Below are 23,924 nucleotides of genomic sequence, written 5' to 3' on the forward strand. Positions count from 1 at the left end.
AAGGATTATAAATATGACCCTTCCCTTTTCCATCTCCACCACCTTTTCTTTTCCTCCCACCATAGTATTAAAAAAGAAATCCGCTATATTTAAGCCAACTAAAATTCTCATTACCCACCACCCAACTTCACATCGCCAACCACTTATCTCTGCAACAAAAGTACATTACACAAGGGTGTCAGTAATGGACAATACTGTCCCACCATCAGCACGCTTTATCTACATTACACAAGGGTGTCAGTAATGGACAATACTGTCCCACCATCAGCACGCTTTATCTACATAAAACCATCATAACTTTAAAGCAGCCCCTGCAGGTGGTAACTGCAGGAATCCACAGAAATAACTGGAAACTGCACAGCATATTTTGCACCATCACAAAATGCCATTTTCTGCTGTCATCACACTTCCATTCCTATCCGGTGGTGTTATGACAGTTGACAGAACGGTACTAGAAATAAATGCTTCAGTGCATTACACAAAATAAGCAGTCTTTCCTCTGTATCTTGTTCCCTAAAGAGGTTAGGAAATCCCTTAATACATTTTTAATACTGATTCCCTGCAATTCAAACAAATATTTCTCACTTCAGAAGTAATAATCTGGTAAGAAACACCTTAAAAGCCTGACAGTTAAAATTACAGATAATTGATCAGGAAACAGTCTGCACCAGCAATTGCCAAAGTTTTGCACGTGCTGGAAAAGATAAATCCCTCATGGACGGATTTGCATCCACCCCACTAAACACAGGAGGCAGGTAATACAGGATGGTTCACTTTGGAACCATGTCTGGCTTGCTGAGCAAGTTGCATGCAAAGCTTTCTTTTGCTAAATGCTGCAGCACCCCCAAATGTGCAGGCACTGTTCCCCCTTCACCTTCCCAGCGTTCTATTTCCTCTGTCCCCTGTAGCAGTTCCATTTCTAGAGCCAAGCAGGAACTCCATGGGGGCAGATGCCGCGGACAGTTTTGAACCACACCTCAGAGGTCTGGTCATGCTCCTGCGGTGGTTTTAAACAATTTGAGAGCTGCAGCCTTCTGCCAGCTCTTTGGGATCATGAGCTTCCCAGCCTGTCCCCACGACAGCCCCGTGGCTGATCCAGGGGAAGCAAATGCCTTCACTGCGAAATTACTGTTTACAGCAAGGGCACAACTGAGGAAAAACTAGAACCCCCCACTTTCCATCAGATCTATAGAAGAAGAGTTTAATTACAGGTTCAATTCTGTAACTACAGAAAATCCTCAGGTGAAACACACATTTTATTTTTCTTTTCCTGTATTGCCCAGTTTCCCATTTCCCACTTTCAACTTTTGAACATCTTGACAATAATAGCAGTGATAACAATAACGAACCTAAAAAAGCAACAAAAGAAACCCCTGTAATTTCATACTTCGACAATGATATCTTATTGTAACCAGATGGCAGACCATTATGATATATACAGCTACAAATGCTCAAAGTAATATTTTTTATCCTTTTATAAAGGCACTGCCTACCACAAATATATTCCTGATCACATTCATATTTTTCTTCTGCTTGTCAGTAAATAGGATGATCTGTTGAGCATTTAAGTTAACTACGTAACGGATAGTGGATTTAGGCATCTGAGGCAAGGATACGTCGCCAAACTTCCATTAAAAGTGACGTAATTCAGTTTTTCAACAGCTATAGAGATTTGCCCAATACTAGCAAAAGCAATAGTGCCAGAGTAAAATTAAAATTTAACCAATTACAAAGAAATCCTTATTACATATTTCATTCTAAGCAGCCTGTCACTGTGCTCCCACGACAACTGCCAAGTAGACTTCATTATTAAACGGGCAAACACAACACTAACACAGAAGAAACCAAGTTCTCACTAATAATACATAGTTTGCAGTGGTCAGTTCATTCAGCAGATCAGGCTTTGCAAAACTACAAAATACTTCACTTTCTGTTCTCAGATGTACAGTTATTCCAACACCATAATGACAATTAAATGACTGTGTTCGTTTTCCTGAAGGTCTGAATAGGATTTTCCTGCCTATTGGTGACCTGAGAAAATTCAGATTTTCTATTTTACTGTATGAACTCAGGGATATATTTGAAGCATATGTGATTTAAACAAACACAGTTCCAATGAAATCCTAATCCTTAAAGAAAAGTGTCCAAAATATTTTAATGAAAATATCAATGTCTATCTTTCCAGCACTAAATTATAAAACAGTTTCATTAACAGTGGCTTAGAAACTAAAATCATTCAACTTGTGTTTCAAGTCATGAATAGAAAGCTGCCTTCCACTGGTCACCACATCCACTGTAACAGACAAAAGCTGCCTTATGAAGTTGACAATATAATCCCCATTTATAAAAAAATCTTTTGTTTAACTACTGAAAAAGAACTCATTGAGATGCTAATCATATGTTGCATTGTGATTTCTGAAAAGCACTAAAAAGCATATTGTTTCAAAAGGCTGAAACATGGGTGACCAGAAATATCCCAAATTAAGGCAAACATGACTTCTTCCCCAGTCTATCCTGAGTTAGAAATATGAGTATTTTTGTGGCTTCTGTCCTGTGCAAGACACTTCTTGTTTTACTGTTTCCACAAGAGTTAGTTTTGGATTAGAGCAATAACAACAGATTTGCATGCCTGTTTTTATTTTCAAAGCTACTGTAAATTTTAGCTTTCTTCATTGTTGTTGGGGGGTTTTTTTTGAACTGCAGTTCAATGCGAAAAATAGTTCTCATGAGAGGCAAAACAATGTAGCCTCAAAAGCACCATTCAGGAAGTGGCAGCAGCAGTTCTATACTACAGATATTTCAGACCAGAGAAATCCTAGAGGCATCTTGGATACCAATGGCAGAAGTTAAACTGTGCGATCAGCAGGCGCGCACATCAGGCTCTGCGCGGGCAGCGGCCTCGGCTCCAGAACAGCTGTTTGAGCCCTGGATGCCTCGGAAGCCACACTGCACCACTGCTGCTTGCATGGGGCTCTCTGGAATACATTTAGACACTCCTCTCTGATAATCTGATCTTGTTTCTAACTCGTGGTTTTGATGCACTAGATTCAAGAGGAAAAACAGTGTAAGCCAACATACCATCATCTGAATAATTGAGAGTAAGACATATCCTGCTCCCAATCACTTTAATAAGTCATTAATATGAACTGATTCCATCATTTGCTTTTTCCAGCTCTCAAGTGATCAATTTACTCCTCCAGCAGAGATCACTTCTACAAAACAGCAATACTAACTTCCATAAAATCAAATTATCTGCTTCTTTAATGTAGAGTTCTATTTCTGTCATTAGTTTATAACAGTGAAGAGAGTACTTTTAGTCACCCACTATTTACAGCATCAGGAACTGGGACATGCAACAATCTTCCTGCTTGTCTCGCCCCTTGGAAACTGGGCAAATCGCTTTACTGCCTTGTGTTGCTTTTCTTTCTTCCTCCATCTCTTTTCTACAACAGGCTTAATAAACCCCTTTGTAAAGCAGACAGTGACTTGTTGTCTAGTACTCCCACTACCAAGCAGTGACTTGAACTGTTCAGTGAGACCTAATATACCACACTAAAGAACTTACAAGTATGTACAAATTATCCATAGAAATGTTGTTATAGAAGACTTCTTATGGTTTTACACCAGGCTTTTGTGATTTTTTTTATTACTTCCCCCTTCTGTCGCAGCAGCAAACTCTGCAATACTCTGACAGCAGCCAGCAAGGGAATCGGGCTCCTCAGACCTCCACCCGCAATGCTCTGTACAGTTGAAAACCCAATGCACACTGCAGCTTCTCTTTGAGAATCAAAACCAGTCTGTGGAACGCTGTCCTGTAAAGTAACTTCATTCTCAAATACGGGTCTTGTAAGCACCAGGAAGATATATGTTTAGTCAGTCAGAAGACAAGCGTAGCTCCCAATGTACATAAAATTCAATAATTGTATTCATTCAGAAGCTGTTTAAAATTATGTAAATTCTATTTGATCTTGGGTTAGTAATCAAATTTACAGAATGGGATAACAGCAAGGACTAACACATCTACTCGCTCACAATTTTAACATACTCAAAGACAGCCAAATAAAATAAAACCACATCATAAGTAGAGATTTTCCTCATCTATCTTCCTATCTTTGACATTTATTTTCACAATCTCATAATGATGTATTTTGAAAATGATTTATACATATATCGACGTAAGAGTGGTTCAACTAATTTTTAGTGATCTAACCCAAGACTCGTCATTCAATTCCAAATGACATTTCAAACTCAAGTCTTCTAGGATTTGCACAATGGCCTGATGGGACAAGTTTTTAAATGAAGTTCCAGTTTAAATCAATTTTTAAGCAAGATTGATGTTTTACATAAAGTTCATCTGCAACACACAACTTGTTAGCTTCTTTAAGCAAAAGGTAATCTTAGATGTCGGCAGAAAGTCACTTCATTTGGAAAGATTGAAACTTGGTATCACAACTTTATTGCAGCAGGTTTTGGGCTTAGCATAAAGTTACTTGAGCATCAAATAAAACTGATTTTTATTACAGCTGAAGACTGATCATACATAAAAAGGCAGGTAGAGTGCAGGAGAATTCTGCTGCATCAGTTCTGAAGATTTAAAACTATTCCATGATACTTTCTTGTCTTTCTGGGTGTTTAAAGCTAAACTTAGACTTCTGGGGCTATACTCTTCAAATTCAAGTAGTACTCCCTGTATACTTCCATCAGCTACTGTGTAAATTGGAAAATACTGGGTGCCACCACATCTTCTAAAGAGCTCTCTGACGGCAGCTGCAACCTGTGCAAGCAGGGGAAGCTTTTATTTCCCCACGAGTACCACCTTCACTAGATGTAGGTAAACACTGAGTGACTTGGACTTTAATTATCCTTTACTTCGTGTATCACAGGGAAGAACAATCAGTATATTTTAAGAATTCATTTTTCAAAAGAAACATGTCTCCACTGAGAAACTACACTGCTTATACACTTAAACCTGACTGCTAAGGATGTCTTACAATGGCAGAACAAGGAAGACTCACGTTGGTTTGCCATAAATTTCTTTCACGCCGTAACTGTATATGAATCACCTCAGGACAGCATGATTCACAGTGCCATACACAAGCCAAAGTCTCATTTGATGCTTACAAATGGCTTACAGTTTTTGACATTTAATACAAAAAATTATTTCATCTGTAGCACAAAGTTGAAGTACTCACTGATATCATCTTCATGATAAATGACAGAGTGGAAGGGTAGAGTTTTGTCCTTAATATATCTCTCTGCTGGCTCAATATAAAAGGTCCCACTGTGAGTTTGGATGAATCCTTCAAATTTTCCATCAATAACAGATCCATGGCTAAGACTTCCCTGCTCACCTGTTATGGAGAAAAAATGCATTAGTTTTTCTGTGACTTTCTAAAAGCTTTCAGTCCTCTGCTAAATTTCAGCATACATTCTACCCACGGTATTAAGCAGACAAAGCTAAAGCATGATACTTGCCTAATTATTCTGATTGTGCACCAGTTCCCAATTGCTATAAACCTATATGAATTATACAGTAGTAAGATTCTGGATAACAGCCATAAGACATTCTTGCAGAAAGTTTGTGTCTGAATTTTTAAGACTAAGATTATTCAAAAGCAAGACATACAGTTATTCCAAAATCATAGTTACCAAGTCAAATAACTTCCTATTCAGATGCAAAAATAACAAGTTTTAAAAGCATACAATGAAGAATTCTACTCTTGTCCTGATTTTGTTAAAAAACAAGTTTCTCTTTTAGTGAATTTGCCTGTCAGCTAACGCTTCATATTAGCTGCATTTTCCTGGAGAACCAGATACATGTTTTGGTAAACATAGCAATGGAATGTGAAGTTATTGATAAGAACAGATTCACATCTCGCGAGAGGGGCAACGAGAAACAGGTGACCAAGAAACTGACCAACGAAGTATAATATCCCATTCCCATGAATATTTCATATAAAAGTAGGAGATCACGAGGATCTCATCCCTTTTCCTTTTGCTTATGGCCGACATTGGGAGAGGACCTTGCTAGTCGTCCCTGTGAACTGAGGCCTGGTGAGAGACTGAATCTACCTCTGGCTGGCTGCAGAGTCCAGTCCAGGACTTTGGGTGCCAGCTCTGCAGTGGCTGAGACTTTCAAGATTGGTTTTGTATATTTTGTATTATTTTCTCTGTTCTTATTAGTAGCATCAGTAAAACATCTTTAATTTTTCCAACTCTCTTCTCTCTGTCCTTCTTTTCCTACCGATCGCCTGTCCTGAGTGGGAAGGGCGGAGCGGGAGGGGCAAAAGGGGGAAAGGAGCCGGGGAGAGGAGGTTAACAACACATCTGCCAGGGTTTTATTGTCACCCCGCAATCAAAACCCTTGACAACTCTGTAGTTCAAAGCTGTCACATATGCACCATGTGATCCTATATCCAAGTCCTGTCCTTATATATCTCCTTACACAATTACTTAGAAAAACAAACAAAAAACAACAAAAGAAACCCTCATAGTGTGTATACTGAATTTTGAAAGCTTCTTTCAAAGATTTCCCTATATTCAAAATATCCATTTTTCTCTTCAATCATAAGCTCCTTAAAAGTGTAGCTAGGTTTAAGTGTGGAATGGAGTGAATTTGAAACAGTCACAATCTGAAAAAGTCAAACTGTCCAAGTTTAATCATTAACAGCTACAACATGCAGCATCCTCAACAAGCCTTTCCATAAGGAGGATTGAAGATTACTAAAAAAAATGTTTATATGCTCCTCACTGAGGAGGGTTCAGAATCACACTATCAAATTACCAGAACTGAACTCATTCCACACCACAACAAAAAGCTCCACACACCTTAAAAGTCCTCTGACCTACTGAAGTTGACTGGTAAGCTGGTCTACCTAGATGCATATAAAGTGCTAAGAGTGTATATTTTTCAGTTTAAAACTGTCACTTCAAGACTGTAGGACGTTACTAATAGAGATCTTCAGGAAGCAGTTAGATTCCTTTCAGAACCAAACAGACTGTATAAAAAAGGACAGAATAAGTCTTAAGCTTTTTCTTTTCATCTTTTAATTCCTTAAGTCTCCTTTCTTTTAAATCAATTTTACTTTCTGTATTTACTGAAATTGGGTATACTACGTTTAATGATGGTAGCTCTATATTCCTTAAATTCCTTTAAGCTAAGACCAATTCCTAATTATTTTTTTAATGCAGACAGCTATTTTTTTTAAATGCAGATGAGTACGCTCATAAAGAGAGTTGAACTTCAAGTTTATGGATATGAAAACTATTAGGTAAAAGTACTCATTTGTTAAGTGTGACTGTTATATGAGAATAAAAGCAGATGGAGTTAAAATGCATTAAGATGAATTATCAAAGTTTAATAATGAGTAACCTAATCACACAGATATTAATTTTCTGCATGTACAATTAAAAAAATCTCCGGTTTAAAATTACTGCACTTTAATCCATTTTGAATGTTGTACTTACCATAAATGTGTCCAGTGTAAATATGGGAGGTATCATAATCAATTACTTGATTTGATATTTCTACTTTAAAGTCATCACTAAAAAGAGATGTATCTCTCTTCATTCGAAGGTTGAAGTGTCTAAAGTGAATAAAACAAGAGAGTAAATTGGCTTTGAGCTTCAATTACAAGAGCACTAAGCTAAGCACTTCTAACCAACATTTTTGGGTAAACAATTTGCAGACCCTGTAAAATCTATAGAAAATGTTTATACTGTATGAGAATTAGACCATAGCCTAGAAGGATTTTCTCAAGCAACATTATTTGGACACTTTTAATACAAGTAGTTTGATTTACAAGATTTAAGCCAGAAACCAGGGTTAGACTCAAATGCATAAATCTAGAATTCCGACTTTGACTATACACTTGTTCCCATTCCTCCAGAAGACACAGATGTAGCTTAAGGGAACAAGCAACTATTTTACTCCACAGCACTGTGAAGCAGAAGAGATAAGAACAAGCATCAGCTTATTTTATTTTCATTGCCACCATTTAAGTAATGTAAATGAAATGCAGATGAACTAATTACTGTTCCAACTGAAACTCAAAAAGTAAGACAGGCAATAACATTAAATAAAATATACTTAAACTGGTGGAGTTACATGCACAACTATGTAGACTACTCACTGAATTATCTTGTTCAAATTACAACACTACATTCTTTGATTAGGAGTAGGATTTGCATCTTTATATGAAACATATTACATTGTCTTTGTTCAAATAAAAAAAAGTTTGGTTCAGTTAAGTCAAGCAACATAACTGAAGTGTTTTAAAATGCCTGATTTACATGAATTCACTCCTGTGACAACCATTAGCTTACTTTTCAGAATTTCATTTGGTAACCTCTTAAATTTTTTACACACTTTGCAAATACAGATCAGTGAAGTTGATGAAACTTCAGTCATTCAAGTTTTACTCTTGATTTTCTTCCTATATTTTTCTCTTTCTGCACAACCATGAAATTGAAGGAGTATTACAGTTATGTTAACGATTTGTTACACAAAGAGTAACTGATAACGACTACATCTGTGTCAGTCTTCATCTAAAAAAAATGTGCCCAGTCTCTCAGTATACTAATGATAGAGTTTCCATAGTGAAAGCTAGTTTCCATTTGTGCTAAAAGAAAAATAACCAAAACACTAAGCTCCACAGGGTAAAGTCGATCAAATCTAACTACTTTTTAGTATACCTGAAGCATATATATCCTCAGTTTTCACTTCCACGTTAAATAATAGGACACTACAGTTATAAGTACTCTGAAACAACTGTACATTAAAATTCAAGATCAAAGAAAAAAGCCACTTAAAACCTGGCAAGGGCTCTAGTGACTCATGTTGACTATTCTGTAATGCAAACCCTATTTCACAATCAAACTATATTTATTATTGTCGTCACAGTGTTAAAAAGCTTCAAAGTGAGTATCCTCCTCTGGTGATGCATTAGCTATCTACTACGAGGTTATGAAATTCTGTGATGTGGTTGGTAGACAGGGAAGATTAAACTTACAGCAATTCCCTGTAACTCTTGGGTGTAGTGCCAAGCCAACCACCGCTCCTACCCTAGTTTCAGTACAGATGTATTACATTTTGTGAGGGCAGATTCTCTTCTTAAAAGGGAAGAAACAGTTCGCTACAGGTGCGTTTGAGAATTGGAGTCAGGGAAGAACACACACCAGCAAACAGTTAGTAGCTACTCATACCCAGACAGAAAGGCATGTTTTATGATAGATAGCTAGAATTTATAATACACAACATAGAGACAAAAAATAAAACTTATTCTCTATGTTAGTCTCTATACTAGCTCTGTAAAACTGGCTTTTTGGTAACATAGAGGTTCATGAGGATGAGTACATAACATGAACAAGCAATCCAGAAAAACATCATAAGACAGAATGCTACAAGATTATCCAATACATTTTGCTAAGAAAAACAACAACAAAAAACCCCAAACCAAAACAAAACCCACAAAAAAAACCCACAAGCAAACAAATGAAACCAAACATAACCCCAAATCAACCAAACATCCCTCAAAACACCAAACAAAAACAAAACACACAACAGAAAACAAAAGCAAAAAAAAACTAAGCCACCTTGTGCGGCTCTTCTGTACAGAAGTTAGAAATGAACGAGCAGAAAAAAATTAAGACCAGCATGGATAAGAATTTGAAGAACTTCATTCAAGTACTTCAAGAAGTTCTCCTCACTTTGCTTGTAACACACTGCTCAAGCTGTTCCAGAGATTCAAACTCCATTTTAGTTGGAGTTTTCCCTGTGCCTGAGTTGCCTGGAGTGACTGCGGATGAATCAGACTCTCCTCAAGTGCATCTCAACTGCAGTTCAATGACAAGAGATATTAGATACTGTAGAACAGCTCTCCTCCCCTCTCTAATATTTGATAGAAGACTTATTTCAGTAAGGACTCTGCGATTCTGTCTCTGAGATGAACTGATGAACTACTAATCACAGGAAGAGCACCTATTATGGTAAAAATTACATTTTCCTGGTGAGAAAAAGAGGTAGTTTTTCTGAAAAAAAAAACAACCCTCAATCTACATAGCACTTTCCTCTGAGAAGTGCAAAAATGTTATTTAAAATTAGATTTTGTTGTTGTTGTATTCATGTAACTTTCAAAAAAAAATGAGGAGCAATTACCATCTCTGATACTCAATTGTTTTAGGAATTTTTTTATTGTTTTGAAGTACACTATATAAGACAACGCAGGACTTCCCATATACTAACTCCCATATACATCAGTGGAGTGGGGAAAAAACCCAGACTTCTATCTCAGAATGGAAGTGAGTGATTTACCAAGATTAGCCTAAAATAACACCAATCAGATAAGTGAACCAGTCCTAGGCCTCAGTCCAGAGTATCCTGTACTCAACTCTCAAGTCATCTACATTCTCACCCTTACAATTTGGCATGACATTCAATGTTGCTTTGGACTACTGCTGTTGACCATCACATAATCGTGCTTTAGGATCAGTTTTGAGGTTTGCCCAGACGGGCTGCTCTGCAGGACTGGGCTTCAGGAGCAGCAATGGGAAGCTCAGTAAGGTCTATCAAATCTGGGAATGGTTCTTCTTTCTGGATGGGATACCCTTCCATCAATATTGTCTTCAAAACAGACTGTTAGAAGTTATATGTACCAAATAAAGTTTCATTAATTTTCAAATTAAGAAGCCTCTATTTATTCTCCTTTAATTTTCCTCCTCTTCTTCCCTCCCGCATTGGTATATAACCAACACTACAAATTCTAACCCATGATGTTAATTATCTATTAATAAAATTACCTCTATTTGCAGAATTAGAGAACTGTTTCAAATACAAAATAACACAGCTGTGTTTCACAATAACAATTCTCTGACCACTTGATTTCTTAATTTAGTTAAACTATTAGATAACATGATTGTCTCACAGCTATTTTTAAACAGGTCTTTTCTTGGTCATTCAAACATGCTCAATGGGAACAGGATTATCTGGCTGGACTGTTCACCATTTTAACACTCAAAAAAAGAAGTGACAAATCCTCCTTTACTTGTTCCCCACCAAAAAAAGTGAGGGGGAGGAGAGGTGCATGCAGGGAACAAGCATCTATTAGTCTCTACTCCAAGAATTCACAACTTTAACAAATCACCAAACTTTAAGCAATGGCAATCACAAACTCCCATGTATTACATGAAACGGCACATGGTGTTTTCCCTTTCCTCAAATTGCTGTAACCAGTGGCAGGTTGAGCAGACAGAATCACTCAGTGATCACAGGAGATTATTGGGAAAAAAAGTAAAAAGGCAAAAAGGAGATGGAAGAGTTACTCCACAGCTGGAAACAGCGGTTGGCAAAAGGAAATGGAAGGCGCTGGGATGGCAGCAGTGTGGAAGGTGACTCCAGTATAAGGAGAGTCCTTTCAAGTTCTTACTCTTTTCTTCTCAGTAGGAACCAGACAAATCTTTGCAGCTGTACCTTCATGAGCATCCTCACAAGTCAGGATCTACAAGATAATGCTCTGCTTGAGGTGCAAGTCTTTTATACTTACTTCTGCCACTTCAGAAGTCAAAGACTTTCTTCCCTGAAAAATGGATGAGGATTTATAATTTGAAGGGGAGAATAATTTGAGCCCTTCTAACTGTTTCCACATGAGGCATCCCAAAGTCTAAACTTGGTTCCCACAGACTGTCAGACTCATTCCAATCTTGAACTACATTAAATAGAAGACAGCTCAACAACGTAATGGTGGATTTAAATTACTCACAATCTAAGTACAGAACCATCATACTTATGGACATTCTTACTTTTCACACTGTTTTCACTTACTATTAAACCCACGTAACATGCTCCATCGCCATATAACTGACAATTCCCACAGTCCCAGAAAATGTGTCTTTGAAACAGCACATGGTGGGGTCTCCAGGTTTATCACTCTTTCTACTACCCACCTAGATGCAGACAGAGGGTATCATCCTCTAGTAAGTATTTGTCTAAAAACCAATCTCTACAGCATTGCAACACCTAGCAAGCCAGCCAGAACGCTTGCAGCTCATGCTGGTTTTCTACTGGCACCTCTAGAGCAGCACTCGTGATTGTTCAGAGATTTCTTTCCTCACCTTCACAAGTCAGACTTGCTAAGCTTGTTAGTCTAGAAGGAACACAACTGAGGATGGAGCCTCCATCCTGAACAATTTGCCACTGATTATTCTTGATATCCAGAGTTGCAAACACATAAGCTAGCCCAGGTAACAGAAACCATCCAAGTAGGATTGCAAGTAGCTACATGTTGGTTAATTTACATGAGTCAGTCAAGTATCTCTGTCCTGAACACTACGGTTTGCAGATTTTAAAAGCAGAATAGTCTCTACCCAGGGTTGGTTTTTTTTTTTTTCCTTTCAGTAAAACTCCTTTGGGAAGTTAAGTGCAGATTCTGTCACTTGGTTTCCAGTTTTCCAAAATAACCTTCTCATTTGTATTTATATAAAGTTGAATATTCATATGCAGCGCCGTGTTCTAACAATTGAAAAAAAAACTTAGATCAAATAAACAGATAAAGATGTACTAGAAAAAAATCACGAGGCAAAGTTACTACATGAATTCAAACTAAGAAACTAGAAAGATGCTTTCCTAGTGAAACAAATAAAGACACAGAAACAAACCTGCTAGCTGATCTTGTGAGCACACTTGAAGCATGTAGCACGGCTTTCACTGAAGTCTACTGCTTTTCACTTTCAGAACATCACTTTTTGAGAACATGGCTATGCCTACTAAAGTTTGTTGGCCAAGGAGCAAAGTCGTATAAGCATTAATGTCAAGTTTAGCTGTGTGGCTGGGAAACCCTGTGCCCAGCAGGGCAGCCTCACCCAACCAGCGCTGCAGTGCCAGGGTCTCCTGGACGGACAGCACTGAAACACCAAGTGCCTTTTTAACCACAAGAGCTACCTGTATTCCAGCTCACCATATTTAAGCTTATAAACTGCAAGACATTTAAACAACAGATCCAGACTCTAAAATATTTTTAGATGAAAACAATAAAAAAAGATTACAGATTACTATAGAACTGAGAATAAAAAAAACCAAAACAATATACTTCATTAAGGTCAAAATTTTGTGGTCCACCCCGCCATTCAAGACTGTACTAGAAAGTTCAACTAATGTATGACGGACAGCTGCGCAGAAAATCAATATTAAAGCCAATCAGCAAACAATGCTTCACAAATTTGCCTTGTCAAATGGTATAGTGAGCACAGATTAAGACCCAAAGCCACACAATTTCACAATATACATTCTCGTTGTTATAAAAGTTCATCTGCTTATTGCAAAACACTGTAGAAAGTAACAGAATACTTAATAACTAATCAATTAATGACCATTATTCCAAATTGGGTGACAATTAAAGCATTTTTACCTGGCAGCAGAATCATATGGTCCCTCTGCAACACATAGCTTTACACAGCATTTTCTTAATTATAAAGACATTGCAGAAAATTTGCTCCTTAACTACAGGAGACAAGAAGTCACATGCCGTACCCTACTAACAGCAGTAGTGAGACTGATGCAAATGCTTCCAACTGCTTATTGATCCAAACGCCACTCTTGGCACGTTGACCTGAGCAGGCAGAACTGCCTCACGCAGCAGCTTGTCTGACAGCAGCTGCCTGGCTCCTGGCACTTCACCTGCCAAGCTATTTGAAGTAATAATAACCAAATCTTGGCGCCCACTGGACTTGCCACATTAGGCACAGGCATACTGTTACCTTTTTATAGAACCATGAAGAAAGAACAACAACTCCCGCCTTGCCTCCCCTATACAAACCCAAGAAGGACTGCATAATAAGATTTTTCTAAACTTCCTCCCCTCCAAAAGCCACTTATTGCTGTAGTTCTAAAGCTAGAGAGCGGAGCTGGGTGTGTGCTCTTTCAGATACACAGGGGTATGCTCTTTTAGTGAGGCACAACAGTAGGCAAGAACATTCTGGTAAACAAGAAAACGAGAAGGAAAATGTCTAATGGTCACCAAGGACCAGTATCACTGATTTTTAATGGAGTGGAAGAAAAACTTGTTTTTTACCTTTGGTTAGAAGATATCCCAGTTTCTGACTATCATAATGCAAACTAATACAAGCATTTATGCAGACTGCCCTGAAAAATATAATAGCCCACTATATTTTGGCACACAGTAGAAAAAAATAAGTACTTTTGAGTCCAGATGAACCATATAAGGTGGTAGAGACTAAAGAATAGGTTACTCCAGTTGCAGAAACTGGCATAATCATCTACTGTTTACAGGATTTTAACCCTATAGTGAAACAGCTTTTAAGATTTGAATATGCTCAGCTAAAAGCATCTGGATTTAGCAGCCATGACTTGTAAGCCCAAATTAAAACATGGAGAAGCATTTATTAGTGAAGCCCGCACTTCTAAACTATCTTGGGTTTTATAGAATAATCTAACAATATTTAACAGCTGAATGTTTTAAAATTCTTAAGCATAATCACATGATAGGTCTTTTTATTTGTATGGCCTAAAAAGAAGCGATGGTGCAAGCATTTCCATTAACATTTTTCTTACTATAAGGATCACGTATAGTCCATATATTACAACACACGTCTCAACTTAACAACTTACAGTATTTTTTTAATAAAATTTTAGGCAAAAATCTAAGGAAAATTGTAGCTAAACTGCCAAACATTTCAAAGAAGCTCTCAATGCATCTTTGATTTAGTAACAAGCAGGTGTTATCATGTGTTCAAGTACCACTTGAAAACTCAACTGTTCACTCAAGTTGCATGGGCAGCTTTCCCAAGCGAGACTCATCGACTGATCCGAGAGAAAGAGTGACAGTGGGTGTGGATAGGTGATTAACAAGACAAAGTAAGAAAAATTTAGAAAGCCTAGATTATTAGGAACGCATTAAGTAAAAAGTTGATTGACAGTACAGTTTAACGCTACATTCCTCTGAATGCATCAGCGTCTCAGGAATTCAGAGTTTTGTCATGAGGTAAAAAGGTACAGTTCAGAGAACAGCAGATGGCACGGGAGCTTTTCAAGTTCTCTACTCAAAATCACTATGAATTAAGTATCCAGCATATTTCTGACGATCTACAGTCAATAGGAGGAACTCAGTTTAAGATGGTCTATAATTAATATATTGCAAATGTCTATACTGAAATGCCTATAGTGAAAAAGTGAAGAAAACTTTCCAACTCCTCTGCATGAGAAAGACTGTTCAGTAAGTAAACAAGTGTACATACGCATTTTGCCACTAAGTTAAAAGAAAGTATAAAATACAATGTCAGTTTTAGCAATGTTATGCCATATTAAATTCCTTCACCATAGCCCAGGCTCGTGCCATAGGCATTGCTCTTCTATGAATAATTCCATATATTTTTGTTTGTTTGGTGTGGGTTTGTGTTTTTCTGTATTGGGGGTGTGGGGGGGGGAGGTTTGGTTTGTTGTTTTTTTTAATTGGCAGGAAGAAGAGGGGAAAGAGCAGAAGCTGTGCACTAAATTCAAAAGCTACTTTATGCCAAGAACTTGGTTGGATAATATTAACACTGTGCATTCATTAACTTTGCACAAACCTTCCCTGGACTCAAAGGGCACCTTAAATTAACTCAAACACTCAATAAAAACTGGCAGGTGGAAGAGCTATGATACATAACCAGGATTGTTTTAAAACTTCCTGTTCCTTCCAATTTGAAGCATTATAGAAATGAGTACATTTTGCACCACAAGTGAAGCAATAATGTCGACTTATCTAAACAACACTCTCTATGATTTAGAAGAATTACTAGGTAGTCATAGATTAGTTTCAGCAATTTTAACTGACCTATTAAGCTAGTGTTTTAGCATGGAATAGTGGCTTGTTTGGTTCAATTCAGGCATTGCATCTTCCATAACAAGCTGTATTTTAGATTACCCAACAAAAGTTTTGAAAATGCTACTGTGTAGCATTTGACTTTCAGATGAAGGTTAAATAAAGCAGCATTTCTAAACAATTATGTTATACACCCATTTGTAGAATGACTTAGTTTTGTGGGGGGGAAAAAAAGGTAGCTCTGGGTTTAATTCCATTATTGCAGTATATGTTTCACTATTAAACTGTTACTAGCCCATGATTAAAGAGCCACTTTAACTTGATATCAATATATAATATTTCTATTAGTGGGTTTTTTTAGCTTTTTCAACAAAAGAGTGCTATGAAATATAGTTCTTAAATCCAAACAGTCTACTGAATAGTTGCTACTTACAAGTTCACTGTCCAGAGGAAGACTGGCAGCTATGAGTATTTTATGATTGTGTAAGTTTGATGAATGCTAATGTGGCATACATCAGCACTGCCACTGACAAGGCGCCTTCCCTCACCACTTCCGCTTATTTCTGCACCCTTTCTTCTCGCAGCAAGTTTGCTTATATACGGAATTAAACAAGAAATTAAACTGATCAAAAAAGAACCACCCAAATCACTTTCCCATCCCGACTGGCCACGTGACCAACAGGTGCTTCCTCTGGCCCAGACGGAAAGATGAGGTTGATAAAGTCCACGCTGGTACCAGAGTTACAGCCGAGGAACCGCAGTGGCCCAGCGAGCTGCACTGGGCGTTTCCAGCGCTGAAGGGCAGGAAACATCAGACAGCGCTTCCACTGCTTCCTACAGAACACAGACACTTCTGCAGAAGTCAACTCAGACCACAAGATACAACTTCAGTACTCACAAGTAGCAGTAGTTTAGTATTTTTGTTAAGGAGATGCAAGTGGGACAGCCGTGTGCCAATGCACCACTACACCTGGACAAAGTCCTAACTAACCATTCAGTGTAACATCATTTAAAAAAATGAGGTTTAAATTTTCAGAATCTCAAACCTCACATTGACTGAATGCCTTTAAGTTTCATCACCTGTATTTAAAAAAACCAACACGTTAAGAGTCCATGGGCTAACTCTAAATGGTTTAAGTATTTTGCAAAAGCTTTATTTCCTACCTTAGCACAAAGTAATCAGAATATCTGACAGAAAGGTTTTAATGTTGTCATTCTCAGTGATGACATATATTCACAACAAATTAGCTACAACTATAAAAAGGCAATCCTATTTATACAGTTTTTCTAACTGCTATACGTCTTCAAAACTACTAAATAGACCGTATGAAGCAAAACAATTAACTTGATCCTTCCTAGTTCACATTTAAAGAAAAAAAAAAAAAAATTTTGTAAGAACATACTCCGACTGATAGACAGGAATTTGTGGATTAAGTTTACAGGCTGTCAGCTACCCTCTCTTTGGCAGGAAGTGTTAGATGTGTCACAGGAAAACTACCAAAATCCTGAACTATGGACTGGTTTGACCTTATGGTAAGTTTCCATTCAGCTTCCTCAGTTAATGATGGATTTGTGCCTCGGAGCATAGGGACTTAGAATCAATTCCACATACAAACACCAACACTTTCCTCCATGAGTAATAGCAGCTGCTATCAAAATCTTTACAAACCTGTTTGTCTAAGGTCTGGTGTGACTAAGAGCCATAAAGCAATAGAGGAAATATTTTTTAGACCTCATTATCATAGGTACAGTTAATATTTTTATATGATAAGGATTTTCAGGCCACCTTATTAACACAGATAGAATGTACAGGGAAAGCTAGGGGCTCTGTTTTACATCTGAGTATTATGGGATCTTTACCAATGACAAGATGACCTGCTCAAACAGACTGCAATGTAGATGGCTCGCAGAAAAAATTGTCTCCTCCTCCGTTCATCACCCCTTGAAGTCATAGCAGGGCTTTTTGTGAAATAATTTCCAGCTGGATCAGTTCCCAGAGCCTACTAGTAGTTTTAAGACTACTAGTGCTAGCAGAAAGCTGATGCTGGGAATGCAGACGGGCCTGTTCGTGTCTGCAGTAGTACACACTTTGGTAAACCAAAATTAACCATCAGTCTGCAGCTTACGAGTAGCAGCATTAGACTGAACCTAATCTTCACTGTCTTGCATCCTTCCTGGAGATGTAATTTTAAAATGGAGAGGCTTACAATATGAGGAGCCTTGAAACACTATACTCTGCAGTCTGGTTTATTAGAACAATTTAATAGCAAAGACTAGAGATTGCCTGTGAAGCTACAGCAGAGACAGCAGCAATATGGCTCTTCTTTATATAATAAAATTCCCTGGACTAAAAAACCCACAAAATGTTACTTTAAGGACTCAGAATTTGGGTTGCAGTTTTACAGCAGTTACAAATACAACACCAATGCTAACTTTTTGGAAGCATGCACTAAAATTCAGTCATTACATTATACACCTCCAGTAGCAACTTCACTCCCTGAAGAAATTACAAGCTGACACAGAAGCAGAACACTTACCCATAAAACGATGTTCCAAACAGATTCAGAGGACCTGGATTTACCTTTGCTCTGTCAAACTTCCTATGTTTCTATATATGGCTGGCAATTATTTATCAAGGTCTAATTATTTAAATTGTAACTAAAATAATTATAAAAGCAAGGGCACAACATATTCCTCAAATACATTAAGACAGTGGTGCTGCAAAGGAGGGAGTCAAAGAAACAAAGATACAGACACAAATTTTTTAGCTTTCTTACTGCTTCTCCTCAGTTATACAGAATGCAGGAAATTCTGAAGTGCAAACAGACCTTCCTAAATGAAACCTACAAATTATACTCCAGTTGCTCACATTGAATATCTAACTTTTGTACTGGATCTTACAATCACATGACAAATGCAAGGCACATCAAACCTTGTAACAGCAATTATGCTTTCCCCATGTCAAATAATTGCTAAATTCCACAACAGAACAGAAAATAGATGGCTCCATTACACAAGAAGCAGAACACATTTTTGACCTACTTTGTGATTTCAAATACAATTTGAAATTTTACTTTTCCTCAATTGAATCTCCTCAGGCAGTCTGGCATTATAAACTCAGAATCAACTTCCATTCTGTTCCCAATACGATTCCACTGTTTAAGCTTTGAAGTGCATGAATAGTTACCACCAGAAGTTTGAATGAGTGATTACAAGCAACAATTTCACACTTATACTGGACAGCAAACACTTCATAGAAACTCTAAGCACTGTATTTTAGTGTATTCTAGCCAACATTAGTCAGATGACTGTATTTCACCATTTACATTCCACTATATAATTAAAACACATAAATGAATAAAACATTTTAAACGAATACCTTTAAAAATATTACTAACCTTCCATGAGCATGAAAATCTAGGCGCAAGAACTGATCTTCATGCGATACTGCTCTTTTGGCACGCTGGTGTTTTTGGTGTAACAGATCCACATCATAAGACAATCCTTCATAATGTCTAATGTACTTATTCAGAGGATTTCCATACTGGCCTGAAAAGATAAAAAAGTAAGGCTTATCATATCTGAGAAATTACTAAGGTTACAACCACACTACCAGGTATGGCAGATCTGTGGTGCAAAACAGTTGGTGATAAGGCCCCAACTTCCACATTATATGCAATTTAGCTTTCCTTTTTCTCCCCTGTACGCTTCAGATTCATTCTACTCTGGTCCCACAGCCTGACTGCACACTAGCAGTTAGTGTCTCAGGTGGACTTGGAAGGCATCTTCCATTTTAATTTCAATCAAAATGAGTACAGTTAATTTAGTCTAAAACTACTCGGCAATGCAAACTATAACATCGTAGACAGGAATGACTGAGAGATGTTTCAGAAACGCGCTCCTGATCCAAACATGAAAAGTGCAACAGCCGAACATCTTTCTTCTGGTTCCCTAGAAGGACTGTATTTCCAGCCTCACTCTGCACTCATGACAACAAAGTGTCTGCTCAGAATGCCAAATATCCAGAAAAATGAAGAGCAAATCATGCCAGCCAGCAACAGAACATTTTGCATCACATGGAATGTTCTATCCCATGGAAAAGTTTTATTAAACATGTATCTCCAAAGACACAGATTCAGTTCAGTCTATTTTGGACACTCCTAAGATAATATTTCTGACTCGCATGAAGAGTGTCTGACAGAAAAAAGGGAAAGATTTTGGTCCTCCCAGCCTAACGGAAGAAGGGACACGCAGAACTGAGCAGAGGCACTAGTACTTCAGAGCTTTTCACAGATCTATAATACACATACAGAGGACCACCATATCAGCTCTGCATTTACACCAGAAATTAAACATTTCACTATAAGACAGTATTTTTCACTCCAAGGTCAGCATTAGTAGGTCAATAACAGGAGAGCAAATGCCTTGTGCTGCCCAGACACCTGTCAGGCACACTGCTGAGAGGCACTTTTGCCTACCAAACAGCCAACAGGACAGCAACTGCAAGAACTGAAAGAAATTAATATAGCACTATTTTCCTTCCGATGCCGATGAGGAGCCACTATATGCGCTACAGACATTTGGTTAATTCTGACTTTGGTCACTTCTCCCAATTAAGTGCAGAGTTTTTAGCCAGGATTCATCATCTTATTAGTTAACACATCCCAAGCAATCATATAAATGCGTGCACAATAAATTGACAGCACCGCATTTATTTCATGAGAAGGATATTTTCATAGCCTGATCACCAAAGTCTCCATCCCCTGACTCGGCACATTCAACACTGATGATCTTTTCAAGTCTTACCACATTTTTATCTTAAACACCAGCACTAGAACACTACGCATGAAAAATACTTCATCTACCTGCCAAAAGTAAACACAAATGTTATGGAAGGAATTAGTAAGAGGAAGTGATTCAGCAACTGTGATCAGAGACCAAAAGTGACAGAAGCTCCAACAGTAGAAAATAATGTGGATAAATAGAAAAAAAACAAAACACACAATTCGTGGAGCAAACCACCACATCTTTGCAGTGGAGACAGTGCACACAGTATTTTACATACACAGTGAAAAATAAGTTTTAAAACAGTTTCTATTTAAAATATCCAACCATAAGGAATTAGTTTAGACTCTACAGTCAAAAGTGAGATCACTTCAGTGGTTCTGGTTTCAAAGCCAGGTTATATATGACCCAAATTATGTCATGTTTCATGATGTACCAAACATTTAAGCCAGTAAAGAATTAAAGATATTAAGTGTATCGTTTCAAAACTCCAAGGAGTAATTGTATGTTTTCATACATAACTTTTATCAGCACCTAGCATGCAAACATTCACCCTATTTGAAACAAAGTCTTGCAGTATTCTTCTACACAGTTTACCCATAAAAACATCCAATTCCTTTCTCTTGTAACTCCACAGAAGCACCTATTTGATACACAAAGTAGCTTCTGTAACAATCACTTAAAGGCAAACACCATCTCTTACAGTTTTATTATGCAAAAAGTCTAATTTTCTTTTAAGTAGCCTGTGACAGCAAGATATTGCCAAATACATATGGAGAAGGAATCTTTCAGCACGGTCAATGTTTACTAAAAATTTCCATACAAATTCTTACCCACATGGCCCTTTGATAAAGCAGATTCCAAAATTTTAGGTGTTTCAGTGAACTATATGTTTTTACTGAAATAAATCAGCCCTATCTCTTTAGTTCACTGAGATGCAATGTGGTGATACAAAGATAAACTCAGTGCAGCAAATGTATAGTAATTTTTACTAGCTGTAACACCTCTTTCACAAAAAGGACACACAAATTCAACTGTCAACCGCTTCATTTAAGAAGAGACAGACCTGACATAAAACCAAATTGTGTTTGTATACCACACCTTTCAATAGACAATGTTATCTACACTAAGAATATTATATTGGAACACAGAACATGCAAGTTGCTTGTTTTCCAGTTACAGGCTGAATCAGTAACCTTCAGGCGTGTCCTCATGAAGAGTACAACATTTGTTTCCGTGTCATAGTAACAGCATTTCATAGTACTTACTACTCCACTCAAGGTTGGGCAGCCACAATCGATGGTATAACACTGTGCACCAGTTTCTGCCTCAAGGACGTATGAACTTTTTTCCCTTTCATTTTCTGTTTCACTTTGTTACTTTTTCACTGCATGTTATTCTTACTTGATTGTACACTAGTGTTTGCCCCGTTGTTCCTGGCTCCTCACCTGGCTTCAAAGCGCTCCTTCCTCTACCTCCTGCTTAAGGAAGGGAAGAAATCATTCAGTTCATGCATGACTTTTCAAGAACCTGACTTGGGCTATCATCTTTTTCTCCCCAAAAAGAAATAACAGAATGCAGTGTTTGAGAGATCAAATAGAAAGTCAAATCTCCAGTTTTCTCTAGAATTCTTAATTCTGTAAGAAAAAGCAGGATATCTCATCATCAGTGTAACCTCAGATCAATCTAAATGTGAGAATTTTTGGAGATTTCATGCAATATTTTTCTTCAGATATCTATACTGACAAGGTCCAGAGAGGCCCAATGAAAGACAAGTGTATCCCAAAGCTCTTCCTCAGCAGTGTCACATTTGTCCATGAAAAAAAATCTTGGTATTGTACCCAGAACACAACTTTGTAAGCAAAAACCACAAATTTGCCTTTCCGTGTATTTATTTTCATAAGGTCGTCTTTAAATTAAGATCACAAATTTCTCAGTACCCATTTCTTTTCAATGGATTTGAATGTCTGATCACCAATAAGCTCAATGAGCAACATGAAAGATCACTAAGTAAGTAAATTAATACTTTCAAATGCATCACTTGCATTTAGCAGCAATGTGCACAAGATGACACTGCCATATCTTTTTAAAATTCAAGTAATTACATACTGCAGATAAACCACATTCAAATTTCCTCACAGTACTGTAGGCTTCTGCAAATGTTGATTCTTCATCATCAACTGCAAACACAGCAACTGTGACAAGACAGCAGAAGACCATTGACACTAAAAAGTTGTATAACTGTTCTCTGCTAAACAAAAGCAGAGGGTTTTAAGCAAAAAACTTTGTCCTTAACCAAAACATGCATGCTTTCTGTGATCACACTGGCAAACAATGCTATCTCCTCTTTCTCCAAAACTTAAACAACTCCTTATGCGTTAAGTACTCTCATAGTGAACACTTAACACACTCTCGCTGCTCCCACCTTCCTAAACCCAACAGCTGCATAACACCTACAGGATGTACCACTTCTTAGGTTTTCTAAAAAGGGACTTCAGACAGGGTTGAAATCAAGCCTTCAAAATTAACATTAACTTTCACCTCCAGAAGCATGTAGAACTTCAACAGGGCTATAGCATTCAAAATCTGCAACTGATACACAATCGCCTTCTAATAAAAGCAGCTACATATCAAAAGTTATTACCCTATTCACAAAGCTAGCTTAAAAAGGAACTCAACCTTGGTAACATAAGAATTTACAAGATTCCATGGTGAACATTTGTTCAACTGGAAAGAAGACTTCACTGAGGTACATGAAGCAGGTCCAACTGCCAGCTCCAGTTTTTGTAATTAGAAGATCCTGCATCAAAAAGGAAGAAGTCTACCACAGAAGCAGAGTAGTGCACCCCAATAAATCATTACAATAGCATGAACACAGTTCTCCGTGGCAAACTACTGTGGTTATTTTGTTGTCGCTGGAAAATTAGTGTGGTGGCTTTTTTAATAGAGACTGCAAGACAAATATATTTTGAAATGAGGATATGACCAGGAAGCCTGCAGTAAGGAACATGGATCCATGAGCATCTAGATATAGTTTAAGGGAACTTCTCTACAAATTTCATGTATCACGTTGCCATCAATCAAATATCAAGGACAGCATCACACCTTTCCAAGCAACCTAGTGGAATAAGCCAACATTATACTTTTCCTAAATGCTACGCTAGTGGACAGGAAACCTTTAGGATACAGACATCTCAGAGTGACAATGGGATGGCATTTGAACCTGACAGCATAGACTTCTAAAGACTTGCTAAACTACACGTGGCATTTCCTATGACAAAAACCCTCCAGGAATTAAGCTTTATTCTCATGGGCTTAGAACCAAAT

The 23,924-nt window shown here is 37.6% G+C and overlaps 1 protein-coding gene across 2 annotated transcripts in view; it reads right to left on the reverse strand.

Annotated features, from left to right (window-relative positions):
* Positions 1–23,924, reverse strand: part of ADAM10 (ADAM metallopeptidase domain 10) — a 44,750-nt gene that overhangs the window by 15,178 nt on the left and 5,648 nt on the right. For both annotated transcript variants that reach the window (XM_080350941.1, XM_080350942.1), the window contains exons 2-4: positions 19,211–19,361; positions 7,468–7,586; positions 5,193–5,351 (exon numbers count right to left, since the gene is read on the reverse strand). In XM_080350941.1, the coding sequence (XP_080207067.1) occupies positions 5,193–5,351; positions 7,468–7,586; positions 19,211–19,361 (429 nt within the window). The remainder of the gene's footprint in view (positions 1–5,192; positions 5,352–7,467; positions 7,587–19,210; positions 19,362–23,924) is intronic.

The sequence above is a fragment of the Nesoenas mayeri genome, assembly GCF_963082525.1.
Source record: "Nesoenas mayeri genome assembly, chromosome: 11".
In the NCBI taxonomy this organism is placed as follows: Eukaryota; Metazoa; Chordata; class Aves; order Columbiformes; family Columbidae; genus Nesoenas; species Nesoenas mayeri.